The 20,597-nt window shown below is 38.9% G+C and overlaps 1 protein-coding gene and 1 non-coding gene across 9 annotated transcripts in view; both read right to left on the bottom strand.

The window, feature by feature from the left end:
* The window catches only part of EPB41L4A (erythrocyte membrane protein band 4.1 like 4A), a 255,704-nt gene that overhangs the window by 101,865 nt on the left and 133,242 nt on the right, over window positions 1-20,597 (bottom strand). For 7 of the 8 annotated variants that reach the window (XM_025924337.2, XM_086683617.1, XM_086683457.1 and 4 more), the window contains exons 3-4: window positions 13,542-13,593; window positions 6,162-6,240 (exon numbers count right to left, since the gene is read on the bottom strand). In XM_025924337.2, coding sequence (XP_025780122.1) covers window positions 6,162-6,240; window positions 13,542-13,593 — 131 coding nt within the window. Of the gene's footprint in view, window positions 1-6,161; window positions 6,241-9,167; window positions 10,095-13,541; window positions 13,594-20,597 lie in introns of those variants that run through there. The other variant, XM_086683793.1, reaches the window with a different exon arrangement.
* LOC147584219 (signal recognition particle RNA) lies at window positions 7,275-7,567 on the bottom strand. The gene has a single exon (XR_015241503.1).

The following is a 20,597-nucleotide window of genomic DNA, read 5'->3' as shown; positions in this document are numbered from 1 at the left end:
AACCAATGACTATCTCTACTCCCTAACTTGCGTTTACTTTTCTAGCCCTACTTAACTACTCCCCATGCCCTGAATGCTCATCTTGGATATCACATCCACTTTGTTATAATCATCTATCCTCCCCTTGAGGAGGAAAAAAGCAGAGTAAAGTACTATTAGTAGAACTTAAATACAAAAGCTTATACACTGAAGACACATTTTGCTAGAATTACTACTGCTTGTTGGAAATTAACATTTATTTAGCTACACTCTCTCTATTGTTAACTTGGAATTCCTTTTCCTGAAGTGTTTTTTTTTTTTTTAAGGAAATGGGTCACAGATGCATATTTGTCTTGTTCTATTAAGACTTTTATAACATCTGACTGAACAGTCAAATCGCTTGCCAAATACAGAAACAGAGGAACCTAATCCCACAAGAGTTTGCTTCAAAGAGAAGAGGAAAGAGAAACAGAGGGGGATGAAAACACAAAGAACTGAAACTGAGAGAAAGACAAACAGATACAAAGAAATGGACCATATCCCATCAGTGACTGTAGTCTCAGTATATAGGTCTGGCACATAGTAATTGCTCAATAAATGTTGGCTTGATGGATAGATACACAAATTGAATAGGTAGACAGATGGCTGAAATGGAAAAAACTGAACACTCTTTGCTGTCTCTGAGAAATTCACAAAGAAAAAGAAAAAAGGACATCTGTTCAAACTTCTCTGGACAGCCTGCCTTTTAAAGATACCAGAGATCTTTAAGTCATTGCATTAAAGAAAAATCCACTAAAATCAAAAGACAAGTAAACTATTTTTAATTAAGAATTTGCTTAATCTTTATCACAGCAAGCATCATATCAGTTTTTTATACGACAAATTCATGATACAGTAGAATCATATTTTCATATACTAAACAAATATTTTATCATTATGTCAGGGCCTATTTTTAACTAACTGCATATAACTTATTTTGTCGATTTTATGGGACTTAGTGTACATTTAATATTTTATTTAAATCAGAAATTTAGAGTTGGTGAGTCTTTCCCTCTGTTACTCTGCTTAAGGCTATGATTGGATGCTTGAATCCTTTTTATCTGTGGTTTTAATTAGGGGGAAACTGCATGCCAGTTTGCCTAGGACAGATCTTCTTTAAGCCTGTTATACATGTATAACTATTAACAGCTCTTCTCATCATTCTCCAAAGTGTGAGGGTTTTGATGATCAACTCTACTGTGACCCTGGTTATACTATACCCCTATTGGAGAAAAATGGAACACTCATTAAAGATGATCCACTTAATAAGGAAGCTTTCCAGGCATTCTGATGCAAAGAAGAGGCTTCTTTTTTTTTTTTTTTTTTTTTTAATTTTTTTTTTTTCAACGTTTATTTATTTTTGGGACAGAGAGAGACAGAGCATGAACGGGGGAGGGGCAGAGAGAGAGGGAGACACAGAATCAGAAACAGGCTCCAGGCTCCGAGCCATCAGCCCAGAGCCCGACGCGGGGCTCGAACTCGCGGACCGCGAGATCGTGACCTGGCTGAAGTCGGACGCTTAACCGACTGCGCCACCCAGGCGCCCCAAGAAGAGGCTTCTTAAAGCAGGTATTGGTTATATTTTCATGTAAATTAGTATCTTGGTGTATACACACTGTCTTCCTAGCTAGATCATGAGCCCTGGGGTAAAAAAGCTGGGTCTTCCACCCTGTCCACAGCCACCGCACTACTCCCAGTACAACACAAGTGAAGGGCTTAAAATATTGGCTTCACAGTTTTCTGCTTATCTGACATTCACTGCAAAGAGCTGAGCTGACACCAACGATGTACAAGCTGTTGAGCACCATTAACAATTTAGCAAGTATCAGAGGTTTGCTTCAAGAAGGGGCAGAGACACCCCATTCTTTCCAGAGCCCAAAAGCAAGGTTCCCTGAAATTCAGTGGCCAAAGATGCTCACACCAACACGCCTGAAGCACACCTTCCAGCGACTTAGGACCCGGTGAGAAAACAGCAATCTGGGGACAGGGAGAAGTCTGATTTCAGTGCCAGGTGAATTTGACACTGAAGAATCTAAGAGGAGAGTAGCTACCTACAGGGAAGCAGGATTGTTTTCTGCCTCCCACACAGAGGGAACCTAGCATGTGATAGGAGCCTAATCATTTCAGATAAAACTTCACTGTGAAGGACAGAGGGAAATGTTTATGATACACAAAATATTGAACATTGCAGGGGAAAATGGCATGTATTGCTTAATAAGGAGAAAAATAGTAGAGGAAGCACACATTGATTCTCAAGTGGCAAAATCAGGAATAACACTTTCATCTCAAAGTATAAAACTCATGATTACAATACAGGAACAAGTAGCAATAATATCACCTTACATTTGTATAATCCTTTAAGGTTCACAGATTTCTTTTGCATCCATCCCAGAATGTGACCCTTGTCTCAACTGTGTTGTATCGAAAACCCTTATCCTCACTTAGAGGGGACAGAAACTCTGGACATGAACATGTAGCTGCAGGCCATTCAGCTGGTAAAGAAGCTAAAACAAACTAATCTTCACAAAGTGAAAAATAGGAATTTCCATATTAAAGTAATAAAATTAAAAAAAAAATAAGCTTAATTTCAGTCTCCAAAGGCTGCTCTAAAACATTATAAAACAAAATTAAAAAATCAAATACCTATGTTAAAAAAAATTTTTAATGTTTATTTTTGAGAGAGAGAAAGAGAGCACAAGCAGGGGAAGAGCAGAAAGAGAGAGACACAGATTCCGAAATAGGCTCCAGGCTCAGAGCTGTCAGCACAGAACCCGACACGGGGCTCGAACTCACAAACCATGAGATCATGACCTGAGCCGAAGCTGGACGCTCAACCGACTGAGCCACCTAGACACCCCCAAATACCAATGTTTAGAAGTTAAAGAGTGTCCATTATGAACGAGTCATTTGGAACATTGTTTTCTTTTTTAGAAACTGTTCTTAGATCCTTGAAGGTTCAGAAAGCTTCCAGCGACATCACAGATAGGGTCGTCCAGCAAAGCAGTAGACAGTCTCTCTGTCCTCCCTCTTTGCAAGACGGAAATTCTCTCTTGGGTCACTACTGAATCTACTTGGTACTCAGGGCACTGGACACAGTGCTCCATGTAGTTATTAAATGATGGTAGCTGAATGAGTGAGTTCTGTCCTTACACACAAATTCAAGAAATGTAGGCAAGAGGGCAGACATAGGAGGATTCATAATTAAATGAACAACTATACCCAGAAAGTTGTGACTAGTGGACTGACTTTAAGCTGGAAGACCCAACCCAGGGCTCCAATCCAAGCTGGTCTTTTCCTCCCTAATTTCTTAATCAATAATTTGAAAACATAAAGTACTTATCATTATTTTTACTTCAACTACCCCTATCATCTATGGAACATTATATTTTTGTGTTAGGGTCAGTACTTGGCCTGTGTATCATCTTATATATTCCTTTCATTGTCTTCTTGAAAAAATACTTTAATTCGTTTTTGCAGATGAGAAAACGGAGACTTTAAAAGGTTACATAGTTTTCTCAAATTTACACAGCTAGTGAGTGGCAGAGCAAGGATGCAAACCTCAGCCTATCTAACTCCAAAGCCTGTCTTCCTTTTTTTTTTTTAATGTTTATTTATTTATGAGAGAGAGAGAGAGAGAGAGAGAGAGAGAGAGAGAGCATGAGCAGGGGAGGGGTAGAGAGAGAATATGAAGCAGGTTCCAGACTCTGAGCTGTCAGCATAGAGCCCAACGTGGGACTCAAACTCATGAACCATGAGATCATGACCTGAGCTGAAGTCGGATGCTTAACCGACTGAGCCACCCAGGCGCCCCCAAAGCCTGTCTTCTTAACCAAAATGTGTTATGCTTATCAAGTGTGCAGGGGATACAGAGCTATAAATGATCCAAAATATGTGGAAGGCTGTTGTAATATTTTGAATCAGAATTAAAAATAAGCTTAACAGATACCATGAGGACACAAATTATCTAAAGAGCCGATGAAGAGAAGAGACTTTAGATAGCATTAATTTTCATGTCAAAACTTACGAACAACCCAAGAGCCAATACACAGTAGGCTAGAAGAGTTTTCCAGAGAATTGAAGCAAGATAAATGTTCAACTTGCAAATGCTGACCTAAGTACACTTTTCCTTTCATAGCATATATTGGGAGATTTGGGGTTTGGGTTTTAGTTTCACTTTTGCCAAAATCATCTCATGCAATTGACTCCCTTTGTAAGGTCCATGATGCCTATCCATTTAAAGGAACCTATTCATGCAAATTAATGACTTAATCTTCGGGACATCCTAAAAATCAGTATGTAGTGATATCATATTGAGTCATATTAAACTTACCTAAGCTCAACTATATGCTCTGGGCAATAAAAATAAATTATTTTAGGTCATGGTTACTAGCTGGAAGCCAACTCTGTAATCTGGTTCTTAGCTACATGATCTGGTCTAATATGTGAGGCAAAGAAGATTGCAGGGAATATGTCGTGAGGTTGTACGTTACCCACAAATCTATACATTCTGCTCACGAGCTGGTAGTAGATTCTGAAGGGAAATTTCTGTTCATAATATTAGGTGAACAGGTTTAAAATAATGCATTCTAAAACACCCATTTCTCTCCTTATGAATAATAAATCGAGTATCTTTTGGAACCCAACCCTCACTCAAGATGTAACTCCACTGACCTGCTAGAGCGAGGAGAGAATGATATAGTAAGTGCTACCATTTATCAAGCACTTACTGACCAAATGCAGCCAACTAACACAAGCTTTACATTATTTTTAGTACACCATTTCATGCTTACAAAACCTTATGAGACAGGTATATCTCCAAATTTACAGTTGAGGAAAGTGAGGCACAGAGAGGTGACTGACAACCTCAAAATGAAGGACTTTCCTGGTATTTTCATAAAATGTTATTTCCTTGCAATTTCCTAATAAGTTACAAACATGGGTGTGTGTGCCTTTGTGTGTGTTTACCACTTGGACTCAGTTTCCCCATGAGCCCATAACTCAGAAATCCCTCAACTGCAAAGATTATTCACGAAGCTCTAATGTAAATATGACCCCTCTCCTTAATTCCTTCCCAACACAACGGCCCTTCCCCCATAGAGGTGTGTTCCTGGAAGGCCTCACAGGACAGCCCTCCTTTAAAAGTGGTCCTTTATAAAGTGGAGATGGAAGATGTGAATGAAGCTTGGCACAGTTCTAAAAATGAGGCCTAATTACAGCACTCCAGAGAAGCACAGGAAAGGTCCACTTCGCCTCCTCTTTTCTCACTCTTCTGAGTGCAGTCCAGAATCAAGACAAAAGAATCTAAGGAAAACCATGAAAGGATGGAATAGGAACAAAACCACAGACCACCTTCGTTATCAAAGACACAATTTCCAAGGTTTTGAATAACGCATTCAGCTTTCCTTGAGCCAGTGATACGGGTTCACTAAGAAAGCTGACCACTTAGAGTTAAGTCAGGGAAAATGCTTTTGTTTGCTACCACATACAGTCTAGTAGAGTTCAGTGAAAACCTAACACTACTGCCTGCTCTTTATAAGCCACTTTCAAATGTTGGCATGGACTATTTTTAATAATATAATCAATACCAACTGGAAATTCTGCCATAACTGAAATAAAATATTTGATGACAAAGGTGAAAGAATACACTGTGAAACCCTGTTGTTGTTGTTGTTGTTTTTCTCCTTTATACTGAAAGCAATTATCTTTTCATTTCCTGTGGAGATAAACAAAAGCCCTGGACAACTCACATTTAAGCTATAACCAAATAAAGAGAAATAACTGGCTCTTCAAATTTGTATTTACATATGCAAACTGAGTATCAAAATATCCTTCTTTTACACAGTTCAAACGGCTACTGACTACAAAGGCCAAATGCAGTCTTCACAATAATGATACAGAAATATCCCATCACAGCAGATGCAAAATCTATCATCATGTCACCCGGGTTCATGCCATTGTTCACACACATCTATCATCAGACACTGATCTTCCTCATGCAATGCTAGTTTAAATTTAACTCTCAGTGGAGATGCATTACAAAACAAGGTAGACACACATCCAAATGTTTGACCCCAGTTTGTATTAAATAAAGCCCTCTGTATATGCCATACATGAATTGTTCAAAAGCAAAGTCAATACTATACCTGGTTATTTCTTCTTTAAGCTTACATGGATCTTCAGCATAGAATTTAATACCAAAATACAAAGTATATGGAGGTCCAGCTAAAATAAGAAAAGTTAAATTTCATATTAAAAATTAGTCAAAGTAGAAGTGTAATATCATACAACTATTAAAAATTACACTCACCAAAAATATTTGCAAACTGCATATTCAATAAGGGGCTAATACCCAAAATACATGAGGAACCCTTACAAGTCAATAGCAAAAAACAAACCAATTTAAAAATGGGCAAAGGACCAGAATAGACATTTTTCTAAAGAAGACATACAAATGCCCAACAGACACATCAAAAGATACTCAACATCACTAATCATCAGGGAAATGCAAATCAAAACCATGAGATATCACCAGACGCCTGTAAGAATGGCGATTAGCAATAGGACAAAAGTGTTGGTAAGGATATGGACAAAAGGGAACCCTTGTATACTGTTGCTAGGAATGTAAATTGGTTCAGCCATTATGGAAAACAGTAGGTAAATCCTCAGAAAATTAAAAAGAGAATTACAACATGATCCAGCAATCCCACTACTGTGTATTTATCCAAAGGAAATGAAATGAGGATCTCGGGGATGTATGTGCTCTCCCATGTTCATGGCAGCATTAATCATAATAGCTAAGACATAGAAGCAACGTAAGTGTCCATCAGTGAACTAATGGATACTATCTATATATATCGCATCACATCACACACACACACACAGGGATATTATTCAGCCATAAAAAAGAAAGAAATCTTCTCATTTGAGACAACATGGATGAACCTGGAGAACACTATGCAAGGTGAAATAAGCCAGACACAGAGAAAAAATAATACTGCCTGATCTCACTTATATATGGAATCTAAAATAGTCACATACATAGATGCAGAGAGTAAAATGGTGGTTGCCAGGGAATCTGGGAGGGAGAAATGAGGAGATGTTGGCCAAAGGGTACAAAGTTTCAGTTATGCTAGATGAGTGAGTCCTGGGGATCTAATGAACAGCATGGTGTCTACAGTTAATGATAACATGCAAACACACACACACACACACACACACACACACACACACACACACACGCATGCACGCAATTATGCAGAGGTGATAGATAAGTTATTTAACTTGATTGTGATGACCTTTTTATGATATATACATATATTGATCAGCACGGGAGTTTTGACCTGCTCCGTTTCCAACCTGGGTTGGTTCACCCCTCCTTAGGCAACCTGGTGGTCCCGCACTCCCGAGAGGTCACCATATTGATGCTGAACTTAGTGCGGACACCCGATGGGCATAGCGCACTACAGCCCAGAACTCCTGGGCTCAAGCGATCCTCCTGCCTCAGCCTCCTGAGTAGCTGGGACTACAGGCAGGTGCCACCGTGCCCGGCTCATATATTGAAACATTCAACTGTGCACCTTAAATTTATATAATTTTTATATGTTAAAGGTACCTCAATAAAGTTGGTTTAAAAATTACACTCATGGGGCCCCCCCGGGGGCTCAGTCAGCTCAACGCCTGACTTGATTTCAGCTCAAGCCATTATCTTGTGGTTCCTGGAATCAAGCCCCACACCAGGCTCTGCGCTGACAGTGCAGAGACTGCTTGGGATTCTCTCTCTCCCTTTCTCTGCCCCTGCCCCATGCACACACTTGCTCACTCTCTCTAGAAATAAATAAACTTAAAAAAATTATACTAAGAACTTTTAAACACCCAAGAAAATATAAAATAAAAAATAGGATTGAGAATTATGTAACAGTAGGACAACTATTGGTATTTAAGTAGGTACACATCTATGTGTTCATGAACACAGGAAAAAAAGAGAAGATCAAATATATCAGAATGTTACCAGTTCTTATCTATGGTTAGTGAGGTTATGCACAGTTTTTATTTATTCATAATTTTCCCATTTTCACATTTTCTACAACATACATGTATTTTTCTTCATAATGAAGAAAAGTTAATGATAAAACAAATGGTTTTTAAACCACCCACCTATTACTATTGCAAAAAGTACAAAAATATGCATCTGTAAAAAGCTGATACAAATAAACGGATATAGTATCCAAACTTAAATGCTTAGCATCAGGTGGACCGTTTATGTCAACCACAGGAAGTATATATGGCACCCTGCAACTGTTTAAATGGGCAGAGAGAGAACTCCATGTGCTGACTGGGAAAGATTTCTAATCTATTTCTGATGGCAGAAATATCCCTTTTGTGAAGAAGAAATTATCTATGAAAATATGTATTCCACCCTAGAAGAATACACAAGAAAAGACACTGGCAAACTTTGAGAAGCAGAACTGGAAACTTTTTTTCCACAGCTTTCATGAGGTATAACTGACAAATTAAATTGCAACACATTTAAAATGTGCAATGTGATGATTTGCTATATGTAAACATTATGAAAGGATTCGCCTATAACACATTTGTCCTTCACATATTTACATATTTACTTTTTTTTATTTGTGTGTGAGAACACTTAAATTCCACTCTTAGAAAAACTAATAATTTTCTTTCCATATGTATCTCTACCCTTTAAAAAAAAAAAAAAGATCATCAGTGAGGCTATGTGGTAGGATTATAAGCAATATTTGTCTCATTCCTAAACTTTTCTGAATCTAAGAATGTGGGTTTTTAAATTTTATTTATTACAAAAAATTTTTTTTGAGAGAGAGAGAGAGCAAGCAGGGGAGGGGCAGAGTGAGGGGGAGAGACAGAATCTCAAGCAGGCTCCGCACTTAGCATGGAGCCTGATGCAGGGCTCAATCTCATGACCCTGGGATCAAGACCTGAGCTGAAATCAAGAGTCAGACACCCAACCCACCCAGGCGCCCCTGAGAATGTGTTCTTATATATTTAAGAAGACATTTCTCATCTCAGTCATTTACTACACACAGAAGAACAATGTGCACAAATACCAAAAAAAAAAAAAACAATGTGCACAAATATCATATATATATATGGAATAAAGCTGGAATTGTACTTACTTCCCCATGTACTTACATGGGGAAACATAAAATATAATTCAGCATTCATATTGTGCAAGAGTACACAAGCCCCCTGGGTGCCAAAAACATCATATTATGCTCTCACTAGACATATTTCTATTTCAGAGGGTCTGAATCTAACCTGTACTGTTTCCAAAACTTCTGTGCAGTGTAGTAACTAGATCTTATATTAAATCTGTTTTAAAATGTATTTCTTACCCGGTATATTAATCAGTGGTCATAATTTCTAATTTTTTTCTTCAACAAAAGCTCTCCCACACAAAAAAAGGATGTCAAGTATACATGTCAGTAAAAATATTTCTACTTACATATTGTGACCCCAAGTCTCTGACAGTGTGTAACTGACACAAAGTAACCCCAGTCTATTTTCATTTTTACTGAGTAAAAAAAAGGGACAAATTTAGAGGCTGGGGAAAGGAAGTTAAGCTGAACAGGTCATAAAGTCATAATGCATTTTTAATATACAAATTTTGTTATTATTTATTGTTATCATGACACACATGTGCTGTGTCTGTGGAAGCCCTGTTCCTGGCATACAACAGTAGGGCCTTGCTCCTCTCCCCTCATCTATGCCTTTCTGGACAAGGTGTTCCTTAAGCTAGAGCTTTTTTAAAAACTGGATTTAAAAATTTTTTGTTATAATTTTTTAGCATTAGAGTTGATTCCATATGTTTAATTTCTATGATCACTTAATCACTATGTTTATATTTCTGACAAATACACCTTTACCCCTGAACATCGATGTCAGGGAGGCACAGATTATTAAATATTTAGAAGAACCAGGAAGTCCACCGTCTGCTGATCCATCTCTGTCAGTCAGCTCTGTGTTGCTGAGCAGATGGGTCCGCCTGTGCCTGCAGGCCACGGGGGGCTGGGATCTAGGGGCCAGGAGGAGCACAGATGCTGTGGAGACAGTGCACAAAGGGAAGAAGGCCCTGTCCAGATTCCAGAGTTGCTTTTATTCTCTGCAGCGTGACAGATTACACCCTACTGACCAAGCCTCGCCGCTTCAAACGTGCTTAATGATGAGCAGTTAAGCAGAAGTTCAAAAAATACACAATTAAAAACATTCAGTTTTGGCAAATTTTCTTTAAGGACTTTTGGCTCAAATCAGCTATTTCCCACTTGCATATAAAATGGTTTGTGTTGTAAATATAAGGCATCACTACTATTTGACTGCATTTGATAATGTATAAAAACGTTCCGTAAGCATGTGATTTTGCAAAACCACCTGGTAACATAGGGAAGACAGGTAAATATCCAAAGTGGTAAACAACATGGCCAAGATCACAAGGTTGAGAAGCAAGTTTGCTAATACCTAGAGTTCAGTGCTTTATGGCCACTATTCCTTATAGCCTCTCAGGGAAAAGAATTATAATGCCTTCAGAGTAAGCAAATACTTTCACACACATCACTGTTTTATAGATCAATCTAAGGCTATGGAAAAGGACACTCTTTTTTGGCTTCCTGTTCTAAGACTGACTATAAATATTAGGCACTGATGAAGAAAACTCCTAAGTTATTATTATGTTGAACCTCTTTCAACAGAATCTACCTTTAAGAAATATTCATGTAAAGTAAGTTAATATTGTTTAGTTTAGCAAAAAATACAGAAGTGAGAAAATGGAAATCCTTGGGGCGCCTGGGTGGCGCAGTCGGTTAAGCGTCCGACTTCAGCCAGGTCACGATCTCGCGGTCCGTGAGTTCGAGCCCCGTGTCGGGCTCTGGGCTGATGGCTCAGAGCCTGGAGCCTGTTTCCGATTCTGTGTCTCCCTCTCTCTCTGCCCCTCCCCCATTCATGCTCTGTCTCTCTCTGTCCCAAAAATAAATAAACGTTGAAAAAAAAAAAATTAAAAAAAAAAAAAAAGAAAATGGAAATCCTCTACTATACCTTTTGTGACTAATTTCAAGGCCTTTAATAATAGTAAGTCTTCAATGAGAAGGAGAAATATCAAGAAATATCAAGAAAAATCAAAACTTACCCATGAGAATCCTGGTAATTAGCAAATACTCCATCATTATTACAGACATTCTTTCTGACTGATCTACTTGAGGCATGACAGCCATTTTCCTTCATTAATTATCAAATTATTTCATGAGATGAAATATAAAGATCATGTATTCTTTAGTTACATCATCTTCCTTTACTATCGGTGTTTTATTCTTACTATGCATCAAATTTTTGATAGGAAGATATTTATTTAGGATTAAAAAGCAATTATACAGATTATAGATATTTAAAAAGAATATTTCATACCATGTGAAGAAATAAATACTTCAAACGTACTTAGGAACACCAATAGTGTACCCTAAATAATTTACACTTTTCTTCACCACTTGGATAGAAATCTCAACTTATTAATAAAAACCCTGTGAGTTTGTTTTAAAATAATCATTCCTGACATTTTTCTAATTTTTAAACTGGTATTTATTTTAAGTATTTGGTTGAAAAAGATAGATTTACTATATTTATTACTATACCTGAATTTTGGAGGGAAGTACAGATTTCTACATCCTGAAGGATGGCACTTTTTAAATTGGCACTCCCACCATTTATATGCAGATACCTCATGGAAGTTGCCTGCATTCATAGCTCAGTCCTTGCATCCTCATCCCTCCCCTCTTGGCCTTTAGTAGGCAGCTCATTCAGGAAGAGGACTAGAAATACAGAAGCACTGGAAATCAGAAGACCTGCTACCAACTAGCTTCTCACCCATGGCAAGTCATGAACCCCTTATGAATTACGACTTACTCCTGCGTAGGCTGAGTAGGCAGAACTTGGTGATACCTAAGGTATATATTTTGAGGGTTCTTTCTCACCCCCACAGGCTGGCCCCAAGCCCACGTTTCTGAAACCACTGCACAATCTCATCCAGAATGCCCCCTAGCAGCTATGTTTGTATTGACCTTGAAGAAGCCCAGACATGGCCGAATAGACTGAGGTGAGTTCCTGACTCAAACTGGGCTAGTCAGATGTACCCTCCCATAGAACTGGGACCTGCATTCAGAGACAGCCAGTCAAGTCTGCCTGTGGCTACAGCTATAACCTGGAAACTGTGGAGGCTTCCCCCATAGACATGGATAAACAGAGAGAAACAAAAATGATGCTAATGTTCAGAGAAATAGTACTTGCTGAGTTCCTGATAGTTTTGCAATTCCTAGTTTCTAATTCCTTTCTGAGGCACAGCTTTGTTCCTGCCCTTGAGGTCCGTGAAGCGACCAATTTTATCACCATGAATAAGCCATTATATAAACACATGAAGTACAGATTCAGAATGGGGAGTCATACAGGCCCAATGAATCTACTACATCTTATTAGAAATAATTTTCACATTAAAGCAAAATAGTTTAATGAGTACAAAGTTTCAGTTTGGGATGATGGAAAATTTTTGGAGAAAGTAGTAATGGTTGCACAATGAATGTATTTAATGCCACTCAAAAGTGGTTAACATGGTACATTTTATGTTATATATTTTATCATATTTTTAAAAGGATAATTAAAATATAACTACCCTTTCACATACTTAAGGATCGCATGAATGTGCACACGGGCATATACTTTTATAAATAAAAATCTGTGTTATGGAGTATAACCTTAATTATACTCTCAGTTACCTAATAAGATTCATATTGCTAAAACTAAAAGGTAGCCCCTATAAACAGATGGATCCTTTCTGCACTCATAGAAATCTTTCAGGACATAAGGGCAGTCCTTAATTACTGCCTCAGCAAATAAGAGTGTGAATGACAAAACGACTCCTTAACCCAAGAAACTCAAGCTCTTTAGAAGGTCAGATATCCACCTTTTCTTCCAAATCAATGCCTCTCTACGTTTTAACGTGAAATTTTAAAGACAAGAAAATTTTAAAAATCACTGACAAGTCAAGCACAGGCATACCCAAGCCAAATTCAATATTTAGATCCACTCAGTTTCTTTATACCCAAAAATTTAATCGGGGTTTGGAGTCAGAGTCTGGCAATGCACACAACACCCATTTCCATATTCTGGTACTCGAGTACTAGTACTCATTCCTGTAGCACTAAAGCATATCTCTGCATCCAACTAATCACAGACATTGTATCATTTTCAAGGCACCCCTTAAAAAAATTAACATCAGGGGCGCCTGGGTGGCGCAGTCGGTTAAGCGTCCGACTTCAGCCAGGTCACGATCTCGTGGTCCGTGAGTTCGAGCCCCGCGTCGGGCTCTGGGCTGATGGCTCAGAGCCTGGAGCCTGTTTCCGATTCTGTGTCTCCCTCTCTCTCTGCCCCTCCCCCGTTCATGCTCTGTCTCTCTCTGTCCCAAAAATAAATAAACGTTGAAAAAAAAAAAATTAACATCAAATACCTACTGTTGATTAGTTCTTTGTGTTCAGCAAGGGTTTTTGCAGGATCCAGCCAATACTGTGAGGGGGAAAAAAAGGGTGATTATAGACATTAGTTGTTTTTCATTGGCCTTCACTTTAAGAATATTTGTCAAGTGTTATTTGAAATGAAATTTAAATGCTTAATAAATATTTAGCTTATTACATATATACATAAATATACTTAAGAGCTTTCTGTGACTAGAACACTAAAAGAAAAATGATGTTGATGTTCAGAGAGGAGCAGAGAAGAGAAACAGTAGTTGTAGGTTCTTGGTTAAGTTCTCATGCTGATTATAAGGTCAGTAATTTCAAGATGCTGATGAGCAGGAAAACAATGGCTGCAGAGAATGCTCCCCAAGTCTCTTTCCAAAGTCCCATCACAACCGCCCTACAGCCATTTCTCCTTCAAATGCCCTCACCCTCTTCACTTGCGGTCCCCTCCCTTACAGGTAGTACTGCTAGATATTAGGAAGAAAGCAAACAAATTAAATCAAATCCTTATCAAGTATCCAGGAAAGGCAACTCAGCACAGTGGCTGAGGGTCTGAGTCCCAGAGCAGACCCAGCTGGATTTGGTCCTGGCTCTTCCTTCATCATCACCATGGAACCTGGAACAAGTTACTTGACTTCTCCAAGCATTCTTCATAGGCTTGCTGTGAGGATTAAATACATGAATTCCTAAAGTCTTTAGAATAGTCCCTGGTTCATACTAAATATGCAGCACATACTAGTGATGATTATTATTAAGGTCTGAGGGTCAAATTCTTATTAAATGTCTTTAGCCAGTCTAAGGTACTTGTTTATGAATTCAAGTTAATCTTTGAGGCACAGAAATTTAGATAGTAATAGGAGAATTTTTGGCCCTGGTGAGAGGCCTTCCTTAAATCTTACTTTTGTGAAATAAAATCACTTAAAAAAAAGAAAAAAAGGAACAATCCTCTATCCCTGCCCCTCCATGTGGGGGAACAGCAAGGAAGAAGCAATAAAGCACAGGGGGGAGCATCGGGGTCTCCCATAGAAGTGCACAGCAGAAGGGCTTCCGGTGCCCTGCGGGTCAAGGGTTGGAGGTCCCAAGGGCCAAACTGACCAGTTTCCATTTTCACACATTCCTCAATGTAGAGGCAATTCTCACAACAGGGAATAGGAGCTGGTTCACCTTGAGCCACTTTATTCCCAGCACTTTTGTGTTTACCATGGTGAAAACATTCACACTCTCCTGACACCTCTGGGTCAGGAATCACAGGTCACAGAAGGATCCAAGACAATCTTCCTGCCGGGTTCCCCTTTCCCTGCCCCTTCACTGAGGGGAGAAGTACCTGATCTGTTGTATAATAATAGCAGTAAGTATACAGTGTAATTGTAATATCTTATACAACCCCCTCACCTCTTATTCCTAGAACAATTATTCACACTAAATGTATGTCATAGTCATATTATTATGATTTTATTACAGTACTGAACTCTATCCCCTGTATGTATCATCTTCACGATTTTCCACTCATACAGCAATTACTGTTTTTCAATGTTTTTAAAAGGTAAAGTAACCAATATATGTAAGTGTAGTCACTTGTAACACAATTCTCATTATTCTGATCCTTATCATTTCTCAATTTTTAAAGGTGTAGAATCACTCACTTTTAAAATAAAGGCATTTGGAACAGAGGCCAGGATCTGTTAACTGCTTTCAGAGCTCACAGTGACTACTAAGGAGATATGGTTTTGGTGTTATAATAATGGATCCTAGGGAAACGCTGATTTATCCAAATAGAGTGCAATCAATCCAAATGTTAAGCTGTGTGTTGAACACAGAGCAGACCCTTTCCCTCTAAGTATATAAAGTTATGGATGCTTCCTATAACATGGAAACAGGTGGATGGAATGTTTCTTGCCATTCATGTTTAATAAAAAGTTTTGACTATTCCTGGATTTTTCCAAAGAGGATAAAACCAAGGAAAACACACACAAATAACCATAAACACTTGCATTAGGTTTCTATTGCTGTCATAACAACTTATCACAAACTTAGAGGCTTATGACAATGTCCATTTATCATCTCCAAGTTCTAGATTTCTTGGAGCAAAGTTTCTCTGCTCCAAAGCCAAAATCAAGGTGTCAGCCACCTTAAGTTGTTGAGGGTTACTGGCCATTAGAAGCTCTCTCCATTTCCCTAGACACACATAGTATGAGGTCTTAGTTTCAGCCCTACATAACATCTACACATGAAGCCTTACCAAGTGCTTGGGACAGGAAAGGAGGGGATGGAATGGGCCACTGGTCTTACTGTTTTCTGTCTAATCTCAACTTGAAACTAAAAAGAAACTGAAGTTTGAGGACAGCTTCCTGTTCTCTCCTCCTAACATCATCATCCCAAGAAAACAAACTTTACAAAAAGATTCTTTAAACTAATTCATTTTTGGTTTTGCTTTCCTTCCAGGATGCTTTTAAGTCACAAAAAAAAAAAAAAAAAAAAAAAAAAAAAAACAAAAAACAGGAAGCTTTTAACTAAATCTAATAAAGACTCATTAACATGACAAAAATTTCCCATCAATGATAATCTATATAATTTCAAAATAAACCTCTTTCTTTGAGAGCAATCAGATTTGTGTGGTGAAAAGTACAATGAAGCTTCTGAGATGAGTTAGAAATTACAATTCTGCAGCAAAAAAAAAAAAAAAAAAAGGGTAGCAGGACAGTCAAATGCTGTTCAATCAGCTCAGTGCACATTAGATATGCTAGGCGTCAATCCAGCGCTCGCCGCGCACAAATCTTATTTGATTCAAATGGAAACCAGGGGTTACAGAGGTCAGACGATGATAAATGCACCAGAACATAAATAATAAACATGAGCCACCAGTTTCACAAGCTAACATCTTAAAATGTAAAACCCACTTACACTCAACCAAGAGAAAGAAATGACCTTGGAACCAAGGAGTCATACTATAATGGCCCTTGCCACGGCTCATTATCAAAAAGCCATCAAACATAGCACGTGTCTGATCACCACAAAACACATCAGGCGGCTACCCCTAACCCAAAAGTAAAAAGGGCACAAGAATTTGCCAATGAACACGATACTCCAGTTTTGAGGCCTACATTCAGAACGTATGTAGGCTCTAAAACTGGGATATTATTCATTCAACATTTATGGAATACCCACTCTATGCTCTATGTCATATCAGAGCACTCTGTGCTCTATGTCATATCAGACCCTATCCTGGGGCATATGGGGTAACAAAGACTCAGCCGTGAGGCAGTCACCATCTAGCAAGAGACACAGACATAGAATTACAATACAATATGCTAAGTGAGATAATAATGTATACGAGATGAATACATAGGAGATGACAAAATTATATACTAAAAACACTAGTTCTGCAGGTTAAGTGTAGGAAGTCATCACTGAAGAGAAAAACTTTGAATAGAAGTTCATGAATAAAAAACTTTTCCAAAATACAGAAATGGAGAACAGAGCCTTTTTATAAAGATGATGTCTACCAACTCAGCAACTCATAAATACATTTTTAAAATCTAAAAGCATTTTTAAAAATTTTTTTAACGTTTATTTATTTTTGAGAGACAGAGTTAGAGCACGAGTAGGGGAGGAGCAGAGAGAGAGGGAGACACAGAATCCAAAGCCGGCTCTAGGCTCTGAGCTTTCAGCACAGAGCTTGATGCGGGGCTCAAACTCACGGACTGTGAGATCGTGACCTGAGCTGAAGTTGGACGCTTAACCAACTGAGCCACCCAGCTGTCCCTAAAATCTTAAAGCATTTTTAAGTGACAACATAGAAGGTATTCCTCCAAGTCCTTTACAGCTAAGCATGGCATTGAAATCAGCACTGCCCAATAGCTAACAAACACTCAGCTAAGAAACCAACATTCACAGAGGACTTCCACTAAGAGAAAAGGTGCATCCAGTCTTTCCATCTGCTCTGGGTTGGGGGGAGGGAGGAGCAGAGAGCAGATCACTGTCCACTCTGGGGCTGGGCTGCAGAGAGTGGCTTTTCTGAATTGCGCTTTGGTGTAAAGCCTACTTGCCTACCTCAATGGTCAGAAGGAGAGACAGCCTCATCTCTCGTTCTCTCTCAACATTTAAGCAGTTCGTTCTCTAGAAAAATCTATCACTTTCTTCCCCTTCTTTCCCCTTACCCTGCTATTTCAAATTTATATCCTGTAATTTGTATATCCTCACAAGCTGGATTAGATCCTCCTTTGTAGAATGGTACCAGTTAACCAAAATGGAACCATCTCTCTTTCTAATTCCTACTGTCAGCTTCCTCACACAAGACAATATGAACAGACTACAGCCCCAAGACACAGTCACTAAGGAGTCAAGACAGTAGCCCTCTTTGGCTCTGGCCCTCTGCCAGGGTACAAGAGGCGAGCAGTTAGGTGTTCTTACCTCTTCAGTCCTATCAATCCTAATAACAGCATTTATGTGACCTGGGAAGAAATGACAGACAGGCCCAAGTTCCTTCTTACTCTCTGACAGTCTTGGCTAAATGCCCTGAGCGTCTTTCATTCACCTTGGCTGATAATGTCTCAATTTCATCAATTTCCTAGGTAACAGTCTTGGAATTAGATCTTAAAACTCTAACACTATCCAGTAAATCAATATCCTAACCTTCAGAAGATATATATTAAATTCACAGTCCGACCTTTCATCTGACAACTGTTCTTTCGGCGAGTCCTAGAGTTCTAACGGTACAACAAGCCCTAAAAATTTTTAGATAAAGCAAGGACAACATAAAATAATAAAAACTTTGCTGCATCTTATTTCACACTGGCTGTAATGCTGATTCTCTTTGGAGATTTTAAGAATGCTACAATGATATTTAATAATGTTTCCTGGAGATCAAAAAAGGTTTTAAAAGCACACACAGTTTTTGTCAGTTAAAAAAAAAAAAAGCAATCTCTTGATCTAAGGGAGTAGTATAAAAAGAATTGACCATCCATAGGGGACAACAGAGCCACAAAAAAATGATACTACAGTTCATTCCTAGGGAGTTTGAGGAGTCGACATAATTTGCACATATGTTCTAAGAAATCCAGCACTGTTGTGATAGCTATTTGTGCTTTTCCCAGTGCCTCTGTAGACGGATCCCATGACCTCTAAGCAACATGAACAGAATGTGATTTTAATTTGCTCCTTGGTATGAATCACAGAAGCTGTAGCTCCTCAGGTAAAACCACCATAATGGAGCTAAGTCACAGCAGCAACAGAAATAAGGGCCTGAAACTGAACGATCTACATGGGATTGGGGGGAGGGTAGGTTGTAATTAGACCTCATTTTTCAATGAAAGTGGATTCCAATGTCTCACTATTGGTTCATTTGGCTCCTCATAAGGTGTCATTGGCCCCAGGGACTATTCCTTAGTTCCCATCCATGGACCCTGGCACCAATCTAAGAGTTCTAGAAATAATGGTTAAAAAAAAAAAAAAAAAAGGATAATAGTAACAGACAACAGTTATTAAATGTTTACCATGTGCCAGGCACTGTTGAAGATGTTGCATGTATTTATTCATTTAATCCTCTTATAACTGTATGAAGTAGGAACTACTATAATTGTCATTTTGCAAATAAGGAAACTGAAACACTGAATATTTAAACAACCTGCCCCAAATTATAGAACAGAAGACCCAAGAAACTGACCCCCCTTCCATGTTAACCTAAGGTCAAGCCACTCTCTGGGGCACTGTCTGGATAGGAACATATAACCTCAGTTTCAAGATTCTTACCCTCAACTGCCAATTCCTCCTTTCTCAGCTCACTCCCTCTAAAATTCTGATTCCATTAGGACACACAATTCAGTCATCCTACTGCCTGTTCACAGTCCCTCCTTCCCAGCCCACACCCATGTCCTCACTTGCATCACATGCCAGGCAAAGGTGTCACTTCCAGTCTTCCTCATTTCCCTGGCACAATCTTCCCTCCCTAATATCCACTGAAAAAAGCCCTCTACCTCTCTATCTTCCCTACGCCAGCACCTAGGAGGCTGGCCATAAACGGAGATTCAAATTGTACAGCCACAAATGTGCTCATTTTGTAATTATTTTTAAGTTTATTTTTATTTATTTTGAGAGAGAGAGAGAGAATGAATGAGCAGGGGAGGGGCAGAGAGAGAGAGGGAGACAGAATCCCAAGCAGGCTTACGCTATCAGGGCAGTGCCCAATGCAGGGCTCACGAACTGAACCGATCATGACCTGAGCCGAAATCAGGAGTCAGATGTTTAACCAACTGAGCCACCCAGGCACTCCTAGATGGGCTCATTTTAAATTCATTATCAATAACCCAGGGGAACCGAGAACCCTACCACATTTTATTCTTTCACTTGCCTAGGTAACTCCACACTTTCTCCTCTCCTCTTCTCATACTCTGAACTGATGACCTTGCTTATTTCACAGAGAAACTTGAAGCAGTTGGAAGACAATGAGCATGGCTTCTCATGACATCTACCAAACCTGCCTGCATCTGTGCTGATGTCTTCTATCACTATAGATGAGCTGTCCCTGCTCCACTGAACCTCATCCCTTCTCCACTATTCAGGAACATTTTTCTAGCAACTTTCTGCTTCCTTTCCAGGACTGAAGTTTCCCTTTCTATAAAATCATTCCTAGCACAATTCATGCCTTTATTTCTCCCATAATTAAAAAATAAATAAATAAAAGGTCTTTTTGACCCCAATATCTGCCCGTTTCACTTCTGCATTTTAAATCTCTGGGGAAGAAATGGTTATTCTATACTATGTTTGCTCTCCTCCCTCTTGAACTCCCTTTAGAACACATTCCGCCACCTACTGCTAAATCGAGTGATGGACGCCTTCACCCTTGAAAGGCATTTGTCATGTGGTTTCTAGGACACCTGTCCATATGGCTTCTGCTCTCACCTTACAGGCCATATACACCTTCACAATTTCCCTTACTGGTTGCTCATTATCTCTTTAAGCAGGAGGAAAGCTAGACTGCCCCAGGCTCATACTTACAGCAAGGCTCCTGGCTTTAAATTCCATCTATGTACCGACAACTCCCAAATGCATAGC

Source organism: Puma concolor, chromosome A1 (assembly GCF_028749965.1).
Source record: "Puma concolor isolate L17-30 chromosome A1, mPumCon1.1.hap2, whole genome shotgun sequence".
NCBI classification, from domain to species: domain Eukaryota; kingdom Metazoa; phylum Chordata; class Mammalia; order Carnivora; family Felidae; genus Puma; species Puma concolor.
The sequence above is the reverse complement of the archived record's forward strand: the minus strand, read 5'-3'. Positions and strand labels throughout refer to the sequence as shown.